This window comes from Myxine glutinosa, chromosome 5 (genome assembly GCF_964187855.1).
Source record: "Myxine glutinosa chromosome 5, kmMyxGlut1.1, whole genome shotgun sequence".
In the NCBI taxonomy this organism is placed as follows: domain Eukaryota; kingdom Metazoa; phylum Chordata; class Myxini; order Myxiniformes; family Myxinidae; genus Myxine; species Myxine glutinosa.
This window is the reverse complement of record NC_136265.1, coordinates 18877366-18891215: the sequence shown is the minus strand read 5'-3', so window position 1 is coordinate 18891215 and position 13850 is coordinate 18877366. Positions and strand designations below refer to the sequence as shown.

The 13850-nt window shown below is 44.4% G+C and overlaps 2 protein-coding genes across 6 annotated transcripts in view; both read right to left on the bottom strand.

Moving 5' to 3' along the window:
• The window catches only part of LOC144892212 (uncharacterized), a 623022-nt gene that overhangs the window by 272599 nt on the left and 336573 nt on the right, over window positions 1–13850 (bottom strand). The window lies entirely within an intron of this gene.
• Window positions 1–13850, bottom strand: part of LOC137427890 (growth factor receptor-bound protein 2) — a 48335-nt gene that overhangs the window by 16593 nt on the left and 17892 nt on the right. For all 5 annotated transcript variants that reach the window (XM_068117689.2, XM_068117692.2, XM_078777665.1 and 2 more), the window contains one exon: window positions 1935–2032. In XM_068117689.2, coding sequence (XP_067973790.1) covers window positions 1935–2032 — 98 coding nt within the window. The remainder of the gene's footprint in view (window positions 1–1934; window positions 2033–13850) is intronic.

Genomic DNA, 13850 nt, shown 5'->3' with positions numbered 1-13850 from the left:
AGCAAAACATGCTGCATGAGTGTAATGGGTACATTCATTCCTTCAAGGCGGTGATAGAATGGCTGGATGCCCCGGACTGAAAACACATCATACGTGCTGATAAAACGCCCGCCACCGAGCAAGAAAGGCATTTTAATGCACAATCACCTGGCGAAATCGCTGTCATTATTGCTGGAGACATAGCTTCTAAAAGGGACGAAGGTTCCAAAAGGCACGAGGGTTCCTGCTACAATGTGACACTGTGGTCAAGAGGGTGAGTGACACAAACAAGGCCTACAATGCCTTGCGGTATTGCCCTCCTGTTCCCATTTGGCGAAGACGGTTATTACTTCGGGATTCAGCAATTCAATCTGACCAAACGATATACTCCATTAAGAAAGTGACCACGGTGCAACTGTATTCCTGCAAGATGATGCAGAGGGACGAGTCCAATCTGCTTTTTCAATGCAGCAATCTCACTCAGCAATTCTGGGTTGACATGTATGCCAAGATAGAGCGTGTGAGACTGTTCTATTTTTTATTGTTCATAAGGTACAATAAAAAAAAAGAAGCTCAGAGCCGATCAGTCCATACATGTGAGGTATGCCATGAATAATGACGCCACTTCCAGCAATGTTGGCCAGCCGGTAATTCTCCCATCGTCTTTCACTGGTGGACCACGTTACATGCATGCCAAAACAAACTGTCAAATACCAGCTTTTCATAAGTCTATACGATACAATTTAGCTCACCTGGACTTTAATCCAGTGAGCTTATGCGATCGAGCAGTGTCCGTAGGAAAGTCAGTCCGTAAACACTTGAGTCATTATCGCTTGAACCAAACAAACGATTTTGATGAAACCTGGCCATAAGCTTCACATCTGATGCCCGACGAAGGTGTATTGACCACATCAAAATTTGTGCTCATTAAGGGGTACTACGGAGGTGTTTTGACCCCCCAAAATAGGTATTTGCTCTCTTCTTCGAAACGACACACACAATTTTGATGAAACTTGCCCACACCCTTCACAGCACCCGTGATGCACGAAAGTTTGTTCATGGCATTAAAAATATCAAAGTCTAAGGAGGACTGTGGGGGGTTTTAGTGACTGTTGCTCCTGATCCAGGTGAGCTTCAGGATCCCCAGTCCTATTTTCAATCTTGCCAGGAGCCAATCACATTGTACTTAGCCTTAGCATTGTACACATTGCACACAGCTAATCAGCCTAACCATGAATGGACGAATGGACAGCAATCTCTGTTTTATATGTACTGTTGGACCCTGCTATTCGTGGGTTCCGCTATTTGTGGGTTCCGCGTATTTGCGGGTGATAAAATGTGAACTGTTTCTCCATTCGCAGAAAAGTGTCCCGCAATTTCATGGTTTATTTTCTATTCGCGGCCGCGTTCCGCGAATTCACGGTTTTTCAGGGGCATTGAAACAATGCCGCGGCATACATTCGCGGGATTTTCATCAACCTTGGCGGATTATCGTTGAATTTCTCTGGATTTGCCTCACCATTCGTGGTTTGTTTCCCTCTATTCGCGGATTTTCATGACTCGGGAACCTATCCCCCCTTTTTCCAATGAAACAATGCCCCACTATTCGCAGTTTTGCTATTCGCGGATTTTCCAGGAATGTATCCCCCGCGAATAGCGGGGTCCGAGATTATATATATATATATATATACTTTTTTTTTTTTACATCTTCATTGAGACTCAGATAGACATGCAATGTGTTTGTAGAGTATGACACAAGCTGCCTTTTGATTGAACCATCAGCAAAGTGACAGGTTATGACAGACACGCTGTATTTATAAAAAGGGCTCTACACATTGAGCACGAATCATTCAATAAATTGGGGAAAAAATTAGTACTACAATCACCATCATCATCATCATCATCATCATACTCATCATTTCTTCAATAAACTTCAACATGAACAAAGTACTTACACATGTGGTTTCATCTCGATATAATTTTTAGGTATGAAGCCATCCTTTCCATTCAATTCCGCTTTGTACCAATTTTGATCACAGTCTTCATTGAGCACCTGAGGAAGACAACAACAACAACAACGGTTCAAAACTACTTCAGCACCTCATCAATAACTAATCATTCACAACAAACACATCTTCATCAATACATTACACACACAAAGAACATCCAATCAAACACAATAACAAAAGTACAATTACTAAAATGTTAGAAAAAAAAGAAGAAAAAAAGAAGAAGATATCTCAAACAATTTAGGACTCAAACACAAATAAATTTATATTGTAAAAATCAAGTTTCAAATATTCAAAGATGAAAAAGCATTTTAAATCACAACCGAGAATTTCACAAAATTCACACATGACACTAAAAACGGCAAAACAAACTGTCAACTTCATTACAACGTCCAACACGTACATGTACAACCACTCACCGATCAACACACCACACACAAAACGACTAAATAAAACGACAAAGCAAATAATGATTTTAAAGATTATTTATTTAAAAAAAAAAAAAATCCAAAAGTTCGTGCGCCTGAAGCAGTCTTATACATCATCCTTATAAACTGTAATAAGACGACGTCAAATCGCAGTTTCGGAGATGGAGCTTTTATTGATCACCAAAGAATGAATGTTTGAGCTTTTATTCATATTTATTATGTATTTTATTCATATATTTATTTCTTTTATTCATATTATATTATATTCACAGACATATTTGAGCCACAGAATGAATGTTTGAGTTAAGGAGATGGAGCTTTTATTCACCACAGAATTCAATGCGTCAATCAGCATCGTACATAGCCATACAACACACACAACATGCATTTTAAGGCCATTTTCCCTGCTAGAGCGGGGGTTAGCCTTGCGGTCCCCATGACAATCTTCTCCATTTTACCCTATTTTCTGCATCTCTCCTTGTTAACCCCCTTGCCCGCATTTCTTCTTCCACCATCTTTAGCCAAGTCTTTCTCGGTCTTCCCCGTCCTCTACTTCCTTCTACATTAATTTCTATCACTCTTCTCAACCAGTCACTTTCATCCTTCCTCAACACATGACCAAACCATCTCAACCTGTTCCTCTTCACAGCATCAATCACAGGCAATATTCCCATCAACCCATCATCTTTCGCAATTCATCATTTGTCTTCCTCTCTCTCAACGATACTCCGCACATCCATTGAATCATTCGCATCTCTACCCTTCCCAGCCTTCGTTGCTGCTCTACGTTCATTACCCATGTCTCGCTCCCATAAATCATAACACTTCTCACACATGCAGCATACACCTTTCCCTTCAGCTTCAGCGACACTCCCCTCCTCATCAGCACGCCACTCAGTTCCCGAAACGTCTTCCATGCACATCTCACTCGAGCAACCGTTGCCGAGTCTGATCCACCTTTTCCATTCAGCATGTCTCCGAGGTAGCAAAATGTTTTCACACCTTCCAGCTTCACGCCGTCTCCAAGATCCAACTCAACATTTCCTCCATCTGCAGCTCCCTCTGTGCACACCTTACATTTGAATGTAGCTGCCACACTGGTAAATGACCCTCTCAGACCACTATATTTTTGATGAACCCACTCAGCGCACATTGTACATTGAATGGAGTTCACTCCGACACCCTTCCTGCACACAGCACACGGCCACTTCCCAGTTCTTTCCACCTCACCACATGCTTTACCACTTGCCATCACCTTCGTCTTTCCGATATTCACCTTCAGACCTTTTGTCTCCATACATTCCTTCCACTTGTTCATCTTTTCCTTCAGTCCATCCATACTTTCCGCAATCAACACCAGATCATCTGCATACAACAACTCCCACGGTAAACCCTCCTTTACGTTCTGAGCCAGCACCTCCATCACAGCTACAAATAGTAGTGGACTTAGTACCGACCCGTGATGCACTCCCAGCTTCACCTCAAACTCACCACTGTTCCCGTCCTTCGTCCTTACAGCTGTGCGCGCTCTTTTGTACATTGCCATCACTACTCTGATCAACCATTCCTCCACTCCTAACTTCCTCAATGCCCATGTCAATACTTTGCGTGGAACCCTATCGAATGCTTTCTCCAGATCAACAAACCCAAGAAACAACTTCTTCCTCTTCTCCATGTACTTCTCCTGCAACTGCTTCACAATGAAAAGTCGTTCTGTCGTTCCTCTTCCTGGCATAAACTGCATTTCGTTGATCTTCACTTTCTTCCTTATCCTCCTCTCCAACACCCTTTCCAATACCTTCATTCCATGCTCCAATAACTTTATCGCTCCAGAGGGTCACCTTTCCCCTTGTATAGAGGGACGAGGTTACTCAGTTCCCAATCCACTGGAATGCGGCCTTCTTTCACCACCAGATTACAGATCTCTGTCATTCTCTTCACACCCCAACTTCCTGCTGCCTTCAACATATCTCCCACAACTCCCGTCGGCCCTCCCGCTTTTCCACTCTTCATTGCTTTTATCGCTTCCTCAACTTCCTTCTCAGTTATCTTCTCTGCCGGTCCTAAAACTGGGTTACTCTCGATGTTGCCATCCCATTCATTCTCTGTATTCAACAGCATTTCCATATATCTTTTCCATCTTCCGTTAATTCCAAATGGGTCGACAACGATTTGTCCCACTTCATCCTTCAAGCAACTCACCCCCATCACATCACACCTCTCTTTCGCTATCTGCTTTGCAATCCTGAATACTGCTTTCTGACCCTCTTCCGAATCCAAGCGTTCTCCGAACATTTTCCTACATGCCTCCTGCGCCTTTGCTACCTCTTTCTTTGCAGCCTTCCTGGCTGCCTTATAACTTTCATGCTCTGCTGTTTCTGCTCCCGCACCCTTCGCCTTCTGCCACTCCTTGAACTTCTTCCTCTTCTCATCAATCCTCTTTCCAACTTCATCATCCCACCACCATGTTTCCGAGTGCCTCGGTGGTCCTTTTGTCCATCCACATACCTCACCAACGGCTCCCAACAGACTAGCTTTCATTGACATCCAACCACTTTCAAGCTCAACCACATCATCCCTCTACCCTACTCAGCCTCTCTTTTAATGCCTCCCTTACTGTCACCTCTTTCAACCTCCACACCTTCATTCTCGGTTGGTACTTCACCCGCAGAGTTCTCCTCGCACCTTTCATCCTTATGTCACAGACAACCAAGTGGTGCTGTGAAACAGCCTCCTCCCCCGGGATCACCTTTGTGTCCCGGAGGTGCCCCCAATCTCGCCTACGCACCATCAGGTAGTCAACGGTTGTCGTCGACCCACCTGACGTGTATGTAACAAGCTTATTATCCTCTTTCTGGAACTGAGTATTACAAATCAACAAATCAGCTCCATCAGCAAACTCCAAAATCCTTTCACCTTCTCCATTTCTCACACCATATCCGTAACCCCCATGAACTCCCTCAAAACCATCCATACTCCTTCCCACATGTCCATTCAGGTCTCCTCCTACCACAACAACTTCCTCATCTTTCACGTTTTCCATCAGCTTCTCTATCGCACACCAGAACTTGTCCTTCTCTTCATCGCTCCGACCAACCTGCGGAGCATATCCCGAGATGACGTTCACCAAGAGCTTTCCAATCATCATTTTCACCATCATCAACCTATCACTCACTCTAGTCACACTCACCACACTGTCTACAAACTCCTCAGAAAACAGGACACCAACACCATTCACGCCCTCCAGGCACCCTTGCCACACAAACTTGTATTTCTGTCCCTGCCTACCCTTCACCATTCTCACACCACTTCCCTTCCATCTCGTCTCATGCACACAACATATGTCCACTCTTCTTCTGACCAATACTTCCACCACTTCTCCTGACCGCCCTGCAATTGTCCCTACATTCCATGTTCCAAACCTCAGAAACCGATCTCCACTTCGGGCTGCACCCTGCCCATATGTACTTGTAATTGTCATGGTTCTCTTTTTGAGGCAATGTTTTTATGGCCGGATGCCCTTCCTGACGCCAACCGACCCTCTTAGTCGTCTCTTACGACACGCAGGGATACGGTATACCTATTCTGACCAGGGTACACACTGGGAAACGTTTAAAACATGGAAATTCTGGGGGGGGGGGGGGGGGGGGAGGGCGGAGTCAGCATCACAGCTGCGGTTTAAACATATTCCAACAATATCCAAACAGAACCATGAAAAGCAATCTGGGAAAAGTCTCCAAGCGAGAACGTGGATTTGAGAAAGAAGGAGCAGAGGCGGAAGAAAAACGAGATACAGGGGGCGGGGCACAAGTCGAGACGAGGAGGAGAGCGAACAAGCACGTGTCCGGGAGGAGAGAAATAATCAATATAGAATTCTTTGTCTATCCGTTTGTCCTGTTTTTAAAAACGCCGGACAAAGGGTAAGATGCCGCGAGAGGCAGGGGGGAGGAAAGAAAATCAAAGAAACAAGCAAATACTATGAAGGAAAGAACTTACACTCACAAAACACCGACGGGGGGGAAGGGAGCCCGGAAAGACCAGGCCGCGCACGACGCGCTAATATAAAAAACGACCAATCACACACAACGACAAAGACACGAATGGGAAAACACTCAAACTTTGATGCCGTGGAGAGCTCGAAGCAAGCCTCGTCGCCCGAGGGACCGGAAGTATCGTACACAGACATATCAAAGGGTAATTCTGGAGGGTAATTCCGGAGGGTAATTCCGAAGGGTAATTCCGAAGGGTAATTCCGAAGGGTAATTCCGAAGGGTAATTCCGAAGGGTAATTCCGAAGGGTAATTCCGAAGGGTAATTCCAAAGGGTAGTTCCAAAGGGTAGTTCCAAGGGGTAGTTCCAAGGGGTAGTTCCAAGGGGTAGTTCCAAGGGGTAGTTCCAAGGGGTAGTTCCAAGGGGTAGTTCCAAGGGGTAGTTCCAAGGGGTAGTTCCAAGGGGTAGTTCCAAGGGGTAGTTCCAAGGGGCAGTTCCAAGGGGCAGTTCCAAGGGGCAGTTCCAAGGGGCAGTTCGAAGGGGCAGTTCTAAGGGGCAGTTCTAAGGGGCAGTTCTAAGGGGCAGTTCTAAGGGGCAGTTCTAAGGGGCAGTTCTAAGGGGCAGTTCTAAGGGGCAGTTCTAAGGGGCAGTTCTAAGGGGCAGTTCTAAGGGGCAGTTCTAAGGGGCAGTTCTAAGGGGCAGTTCTGTAGTGTTTTTTTCTTTGGAAGTGATTGAGGCAACTGTCAATTGTCTACACACCAAGCAAATAAAGAAAGTATGTGTCAGAAGAACGTGTACAAATGCTTGATCACCCATTGGGTGGGGACTATGCTAGTTTTTCATGAAACACAAACTGGTCAGTCCATAAAAGAGTTAAAGGAAGAAAAATATTGACAGAAAAAAAAAAACAAGATAAAAAACAAACAAACAAAGCATCACACACCTTGATGCATTTCTTGGACTGTTAAGACCAGTTTTGAGTCCTTGACAAGACACAAGGCCTCGTTAATGCACCATTTATATTCAGAGTTCGACATCCTCGTTGCTCACATGGTAATCAAATTATAACCCGAGTCTTGCTGACACCAGCCTTTTAAAAATGGCAATGACATCGTGACCATAACATTTATCAACGTAAATTTTCCTTGACTTGTAAATTGCATATTTTGCAATGGCAATGAAGAATTGCAAGAGAGCACTGGATTTTTACAGGAAGGGGGAAGGATATACCAAAAATAAACATATGTGAAGGAAAAACAAAAAAAACAAAAAAAAAACAAAGAAAAGTGTGCAATCACAGAAAAAAAGAAAGAAAAAGAGGTGATAGATAACCAACATTGGTCTGGGCATGAAAAAGATCCTCCTCCTGCTCGCAGAAGGGGCAAGTTACCAGCACTGAAACATTAGCATCGTGAACGAGGGTGTTTGAGGGGAGAGCCCAATGTGTGAGCCCAATGTGTTCGTGTGTTAGTTGGATATCTGCTAGGAACCCATTAATGGGAGGAACAAATACATTATGCCACAGTGGAGTAGGAGACCACGGACCAAAATGTTCTAACTAGAAGGCCACATATGTCCGTCCTTGTGTTTCTCTAACGGGTTTATGAATGAATACTAGCTTTGGTTACCAAGTGAAAGGGAGAGGGAAAATCATCGTCATTGGACAGGAAAGCATGCATTAATTTCAGGGAAAGAAAGCCGAAAATCATCCACATTTCCGCAATCTTCCAAGCCAATATTTAGCTGCCTGAATTTCCTTATGCCTCCAAGTATGATTTGATGAAAAAATCAAACAGATCTTGTGCTCAAACTGGTTGCCACCATCCTAGCAGACCTCCACCTCGTCCCAGATGCATCCCTTACATCACGTACTTTGCTTACTATCCCTCAAACGTATTTTTGAATCGAGGTTCGTTTAATTTTTTTAAAATGTTTTTTTGCGTACAAGATCGAGGCTCGTGTAAGAGCTAACATTAATCACAAAAAGACAAACTGACACATAAAACATAAGATAAAGGGAGCAGGAGACAAGATGGGGAGAGAGAGGGAAGCACACAAGTACAACATTTGAGAGCAGGGACATCGGGAGATCTGAGAGAGGGAGAGGGCTTGGGGGGAGGAGGTACGGGAAGGTGGGTGGGGGGTGGGAGAGGTATAAAACACATTGACATTGCTAGGACTTCCAGGACAGAAGTCGGAATTTCAAAAAAGTGGATCTGGGGTGAATTAACGGGCGAAGAAAAGATTAAGGTTTTGGATGCGGGAAGATAAGAGATGGTGGTGAACAGCTGTTTTAAAGACCTGGAGCGAGGAGTGGGATTGAAGAGAGTGATGGAGTTTGTTCCAGAGACAGGAGAAAAGAGGAATGAAAGAGTGAAGGTGAGCAGAGAGTCTTGATTTTGGCAGTTTCACCATTAGAGGGTTGCTGGCAGATCTTGTGACCTGGAGGAATATTTGGGGGACAGAGCACAGACAGAGCTGGGGGAGCTAGGCCGGAGAGGAGTCGGTAGAAGACAGAAAGACCACCAACCTGCCTGTGGAGAGCGAGTGAAAGGCCCTCGGAGTTAGCTTCATTGCGGGAGATTCCAACGATTCTGAAAGCTTTGGTTTCAACAGCGTGAATCAGAGCTAGGTGTGAGGCAGGAGCACCAGCCCAGAGGGGAGAACAGTATTCCATTGAGCTGCAGATGAAAGCCTTGTATGTGGTGAGGAGCTCAGGTGTACCAAGGAAGGACTTCGCACGACAAAGGATGCCCAGTCGGTGACTGGCTTTGGAGACCAGCTTGGAAATGTGGTTTTCCCAGGAAAGATCATGGCAGCTAGTGAGACCCAAAAGCTTGAGTGACAGAACTTCTTGAAGAGGATTGTTGAGAAAGTAGATGGGAGGGTTGTCCAGTCGGTCTTTTTGGAGAGACATAGTGAGGGTGTGATATTTGTCAGGATTGAAGGACATGTTCCACTTGTTTGACCAGTCTGTGATTTGGTCCAGGTCTGCAGAGAGTGAGGAGGCTACAGACTGCCGATCTGAGGGATGAGGTATGGAGCGGCAGAGAGTGGAGTCATCAGGAAAGAGATAGAGGATTTTCCAGAGAGTCAGAGAGATCTTTGATGAAGACCAGAAAAAGCACAGGGCCCAGAACACTGCCTTGGGGAACTCCAGCCTGAACAGGAAGAAGAGATGAGAGAAACCCATTCAGGGCCACACGTTGACTATGAGCAGAGAGGAAGTCCACAAGCCATGTGTGGAGATTTCCATGGATACCATAGGGGGAGAGTTTGATGAGCAGAGCTGGGTGCCAGACGGTATCGAAGGCACGTGATATGTCAAGGGAGACAGCTCTGATTCCTGTTTGGCATTATGCACCTCCATCCATTGTTGAGACAAAAGAAGCAGCATGTCCATTGTCCAGAGTAGAATGGCCTGGTCTGAATCCAAATTGATGATCAAAGAGTAAGCCATTAGAGAAGAGGATCGATTTGATGTCAGAAGCGATGATGGATTCCATGACCTTGCTGATTATTGGGAGCAGGCTGATTGGTCTGTCGTTGCAAGGATCTGTTTTTGCCCCTTTTTTGTGTAAAGCGGTGATGTTGGCTGATTTCCAAGCAGTTGGCATTTGACCTTGAGCAAAAGAGAGGGTGAAGAGAACAGAGAGAGGGTGAGATAGAGCGGCAGAGCAGGATTTTAGAACCCGTGGGCTGATGCCATCTGGTTCAGTTGCAGAATCAGTCTAAGTTTGACAAAAACTTCTCCACCTTATCAGGAGAGAAGGACACAGAGTCCAGGGGCAGCTGGGTTCGACTGGGTACGGTGGGTACAGAGAGAGATGGGTTCGAGACAAAATATTTTGAGGCAGAGTTGAGGCATTCGGCTTTTTCACGTGCGGTGTCAGCTGTGTAGCCGTTTGAGGTAAGGGAAGGGATGGAAGGGGTACAAACACCAGAAACAGATTTGACCAGATGCCACCACGATTTGGAGGAGGGAGACAGGTTTGAGAGTTCAGTCTTGAGAGTAGAGAGATATCGTTTCCTGGCTCTTCTGAGGGTAGACACACTTGTTCTGAGCTTTGTGAAAGGAACTGAGAAGGCCTTCAGTTGGATTAGCATTCCATGAGGTGAAGACAAGTTGTTTCATGGCAACTGCCTCACCACAAGCTTCAGTGTACCATGGATGGGAGGAAGGGTATGACAACTGAAGACGAGATGGGATAGATCTGTGCATGAGAGAGAGCAGTTTACTTTGGAAGAATTCCCAGGAAGAGTTGATGTCAGAGGCAGCAGAGATGGGAGACAAGTCCAGATGATTGATGGCCAGTCCAGATCGTTATGAGAAATACATGGTAAAAAGCCGTTAGAGAAGATGGGTTATTGGAGGAAACTATGGCAATTATAGGCCTCAAGGCAGCGATAAACCTCAAGGCCTTTCCAAGCATCTAGCAAACTCTGATAAAATTTTGGAGGTGATCATTGCATCACTGACGTGATCAATGTCAACCATTAAAGGATGCCGATCATTGTGCAGTTCACCAACTTGTTGGAGTAAAAAGTGTGCAAAAGGGCACCGGGACAGCTCCTCAACATACAAGAGTCTCTGTGCAGACTGCAGGCAAAAATCCATAAGCCGACTAGAGACTTCAATGACTCCATGACCCCTCCTTCCGAGGGTAGTACAGTATACTGGTCCGATGCCAGTGGTGGCAAATCCAAAAGAAGTTTATCAAAATTTGCTGCATGGCAAATATCAGTTCCGTGGGTGGTGGCTGCAAGGTGGTTATGGCTTTATGCCACAATATTACTGCGATCGGGATATTTATAACAAGAGTGTGGCCTTTAATAGACCGCATTAGTCCTTTCTACGATTTTAAACAGTATGCAATTTGTTCCACCACTACTTCCAAATTCCTCATTTCCATTTCATGGTTGCCAAGATAAACTCCAAGATATTTGACCCTATCTGTCTTCCATACCAAATTATGTGGGAGCGCCGGTGACGATATTAATGGTTACCTGAACTACACCACAAGGCTATGCTTTTGCTCCAATTTACTTCAACAAAGGAGGCTGAAAAGTATTTTAAACAACACTGTACTGCAGCAACACTGATCGGGCCTTTAAGATGCAAACGTCATCAGCATAAGTTGTTACGACAAATTTTGAACTGCGTACCCTGATATCCTGAGGTATTCGCTGTCTGAAAGATGCCAAAAGTGGTTCAAGTGCAATTGCGTATAACAATCCAGAGAGGGGAGGGACAGCCTTGGTGGCTACCTCATTGAAAGGGAAAAGGGGGACATAAACTGTTATTTACTTTTATCATACAGAGAGTGGTCTTGTATCTCTCACGAAAAACAAGATGTCATCAATGGACCTTCCGGGGACACAGTAGGTCTGGTCCAGATGTACGACAGAGCCGATCACAGTTTTCAGCCGGTTAGCCAATACTTTAGACAAACTCTTACAGTCAGCGCACAGCAAGGAGACAGGCCGCCAGTTCACAATGAGTAGAGTGTTACCAGCCTTCGGTAACAGGATTACGACTGCCCTCCTGATCGTACATGCCTCAAGGCCTTCCTGCCAGCCTGGGGTGGACACAATCAATGAAATTTCAGCAATTTCAACAAAGTCCCACTCACACTGAAGAATATTCCACAACCTCACTGTGAATTTCATATTCGCCAGGTTCCAAAGAAAACTCCATCTCTATAAAATGGCATTTACTGGAGTGCAACCAGCCTCAACACAAACGTGCAAGAGCTCGACCATAGAACAGATCAGGACACAACAGAACAACAGAAAAAGTAGAAAGAGAGGGAGAGACAATGGGATTGAGGGATAAAGGATAAAATAGAGGAAAACTCAGAAAAATGAGGGACCTGAAGACGAAAGAGGGCTAGGTGGGGGTGGGGAGGGACATCAGCAGTGAACTTTCAGGAAGGAAAAGGTAGAGTGGTATTTTTGTGGAAGTTTTATTTTGTAGTGTTGAGATATTAAAATTACCCAACCCATTTTAACATCACTATCGACATGTTTAGAAAAAAAATAAACAAAAAATAAAATGATTGATATATATATATATATATATATATATATATATATATATATATATATATATATATATATATATATATATATATATATATATTCAACTTTTAAAATTTTTTAATTTTTATTATCATCATTATACTAAAATACGCCATTTGTGTCTGTCTGTCTGATTAATTTTTGATGCCAATACATTCCGTCGTTAATCATCCAATCTCAACCAAACATGACAGGATGACGAAGGGTTACATAATTAAGGTTGCAGCGCATTCATTTGCCCCCCTCCCCAAGGGGGTTTTCTCCCCCGAGTGGGTTTTCCCCACCATTGTGGTCAATGGTGTTGCGTGATGAGGTGTATATCAATGTTAAATTAGCTTTATCGTGGCGTCTGTGCAAAGAAGATTTATCGTGGCGTTTATCCAAAGACACTTTTAATAACAAAATTAATGATAATCGCATCTATCTATAATTCCAGTAATCTCTGTGTGTATGTATGTATGTCTGTATGTCTGTGACCGCTGTTTCTCGACAACCACGGGTCCGATATACTTGAAACTTGCCAGGTATATTGCTGGGGACCCGAGGATGTGCCTTTTCAAGGTTTCATATTAATCGGAGAAGTAGTTACCGAGCTATGTCCAAAAAACGATTCAACCAATCAGAGAGCAGCGAGCTATCACGTGTGCCGAACGTGGCGAACAGACTCTGCCTCGGACGGCACATTTGAGAGCGTATTCATTTATTTCACGTTGGCAAACTATGTTGGCGTTCAACTATGTTTTAAAACTAATTAAAACTAATTTGCGATTCATCGTAACTGCGATATGCGACCTTCCGGACAGTGAAGACTGCACTTCCGGCAGCCAATCACAGAACGCGTTGTTGCGTAGGCGTGGCCGATGTGAGAGCGAGCCGAGCCGAGCGCGTGCGCCATTACGGTTCGTAATTCGATTTCTTCCGGAGAAAATAATAATTTCTCGATTTCTTATGCGCATTATTTCTCCCAATTCAGTCAGAGCGAAGGGCGGAAGCGAAGAGCGTTGTTTTTTTTGTTTACGGGCGTACGGGCGTACGGGCGGGGTAGAGCGTACGGGTAGCGTTTTTTTTTTTTTTTGGCAAGGAACGGGCACCCACGTACGGGCATGCCCTAGTATTGTTAATGTTATTACAAAACAATATTAATACGAATAATGTCCCACTTCCCCAAGGCGTTTTTCCTGCAGTGATATTGTGTATAAATAGCTTATCATCATCATACTAAAATACGCCATTTTGTGTCTGTCTGTCTGTCTGTCTGATGAATTTTTGACGCCAATACATTCCGTCGTTACTTATCCAATCTCAACCAAACATGACAGGATGATAAAGGGTTACATAATGAAGGTTGAAGCACATTCATTTG